The 1,778-nt window shown below is 62.1% G+C and overlaps 1 protein-coding gene across 1 annotated transcript in view; it reads right to left on the reverse strand.

Annotated features, from left to right (window-relative positions):
• ST6GALNAC2 (ST6 N-acetylgalactosaminide alpha-2,6-sialyltransferase 2) overlaps positions 1-1,778 on the reverse strand; it is a 23,911-nt gene that overhangs the window by 1,701 nt on the left and 20,432 nt on the right. The window contains exons 6-7 of the mRNA XM_023531626.1: positions 1,074-1,667; positions 944-1,027 (exon numbers count right to left, since the gene is read on the reverse strand). Coding sequence (XP_023387394.1) covers positions 944-1,027; positions 1,074-1,667 — 678 coding nt within the window. The remainder of the gene's footprint in view (positions 1-943; positions 1,028-1,073; positions 1,668-1,778) is intronic.

Consider the following 1,778-nt stretch of genomic DNA (forward strand, 5'->3'; position numbering starts at 1 on the left):
TCCAGCTTAACTTGCTTTCTGTAACCTGCTGCCCACACTCCTGGGCTAAGTAACCATCATGCTTAGAGCATAACGGCTTGTATGCGGCCTGACACCTAAGTTTCTCCACCCCCAAGCTTTCGGCCAAACAGGAACCACATATGAGGGACAGGGAGCACAGTTCCTACGAGTGGCACCGTGGTGACAAGGCGCACATGTGCACGTGCACAGTCCAGGAGGGAAGCCACAGTATGACGACCGCTGGCTCTGACTCAGCCCCGGACTCACATGCAGGCTTTGCCGGGCAAGCCTCCCTCAGCCCGTCTCGGTCTGCTGCACAGGGCTGTGCCTGTGCCCCGCATAGGGCTGTGCCTGTGCCCCGCATCGGAGTGCCCACATCCGCTTGCCCCCTTCGCCTCAGCTGCCGGCCTTGGCTACAGCAGGGTTTCTCGACCACGGCACTACTGACATTTAAAAGGGTCATATAATTTGTTGCAGAGACATCCTGTGCATTGTAGGCTGTTCCTAGTGGCACTTGCACCTAGTGACAACACCAGCGTCCTCGGGGACAACATATCTCCAGACAGGGACAGATGACCCTCCTTGCCGCTGAGAACGGCTAGTAGCAGGGACAGAGGGAAGTGAGGTCAGGCGTAGTCCCCAGGCTCCTCCCTCCCATGGGGCTGGCTGTGTTTGGGCCTGAAGGTGATGATGGCTCTGCTTCTCCTAGCCCCATTACCTCCCGCACCTTGCAGAACCTCCACACCCGCCTGTGCCTCTGGAACAACCCTGTCAGTACACCTGGAGTCCTCCAGGTTCCTGTCCACTTCCCACTGACCTTGACTGACACCATCAATGTGTTAGAGCAAGCGGTCGGCCCGGAACCGGCACGTGGCTCTCCCTACAGGTTACAGTGTGGGGGGCGTGAAGGGCCGTGCCGTGGTGGCCCCCACCCCCTACCTACCTCTCTGTCAGGTAGCTGATGAAGTCTGGATGGAGTAGCTTGAATTTACTGGCAGAGGCTTCTGGTCCAAAATAGGTCTGAGGCCTATTTTGAGAAGAAGTGGACAGAGCGGCCCAGGCTGTCGTATTGCATGCTGGGGAGCGAGAAGGTGGGGCTGGGGCGCCGGCGGGGGATGGGGCGGTGGGGGCGGGGGTGTGAGTAGTAGCGAGAGAAGGGGGTGTAGAAGGTGGGCGGCAGCAGGGAGGGCACCACGTGCGGCTTCCCTCTCACCAGCACGTCGATAGGTGGGGTGTAGGTCAGCGAGGACGGGGGCGTGAACAGGGCGGGGGGCGTCGGGTAGCTGCACCTCACCTGGGGTTGGTGGGGCGGGGGCGGGAGGAGAGGGAAGTAGAGGGACTCGGGGACAGGGGTGTGCTTGCTGACCGGGCTGGGGAAGCAGAACTGGGGCAGTGGAGCTGTGGGGGGCTGGAAGAAGGGGGGCTCCTTCAGGAAGCTGGGCACGTAGGGGGTAATGCAGGAGGGGATGCCCCGGACGGGCCCGATGTAGGAGGCAGAGCTGTGGGAGGAGGACCTGGCCAGGGGCACTGGGGGCGTCTGGGAAGCGTTTCGAGAGATGGACTTCAAGGCAGATTGGGAGGGAGATTTGGAGGTGGGTGGAGTGGGGTTTGGGGTGGATCCTCGGGGCACATGAGGGATGTGAGGGCTGGGGGTCAGGGAGGAAGCCCTGGAGGAGGGTTGTGAGGCATTCGGGGTGGGAGGCTGAGAGGTGGGGCGGGAGGAAGACCCCCGGGTAGCGGAAGGGGAAGGGGCCGGGCCACCAGGGTAGGGCTGCTGG

Source organism: Pteropus vampyrus, unplaced genomic scaffold (genome assembly GCF_000151845.1).
Source record: "Pteropus vampyrus isolate Shadow unplaced genomic scaffold, Pvam_2.0 Scaffold72, whole genome shotgun sequence".
Lineage (NCBI taxonomy): Eukaryota > Metazoa > Chordata > Mammalia > Chiroptera > Pteropodidae > Pteropus > Pteropus vampyrus.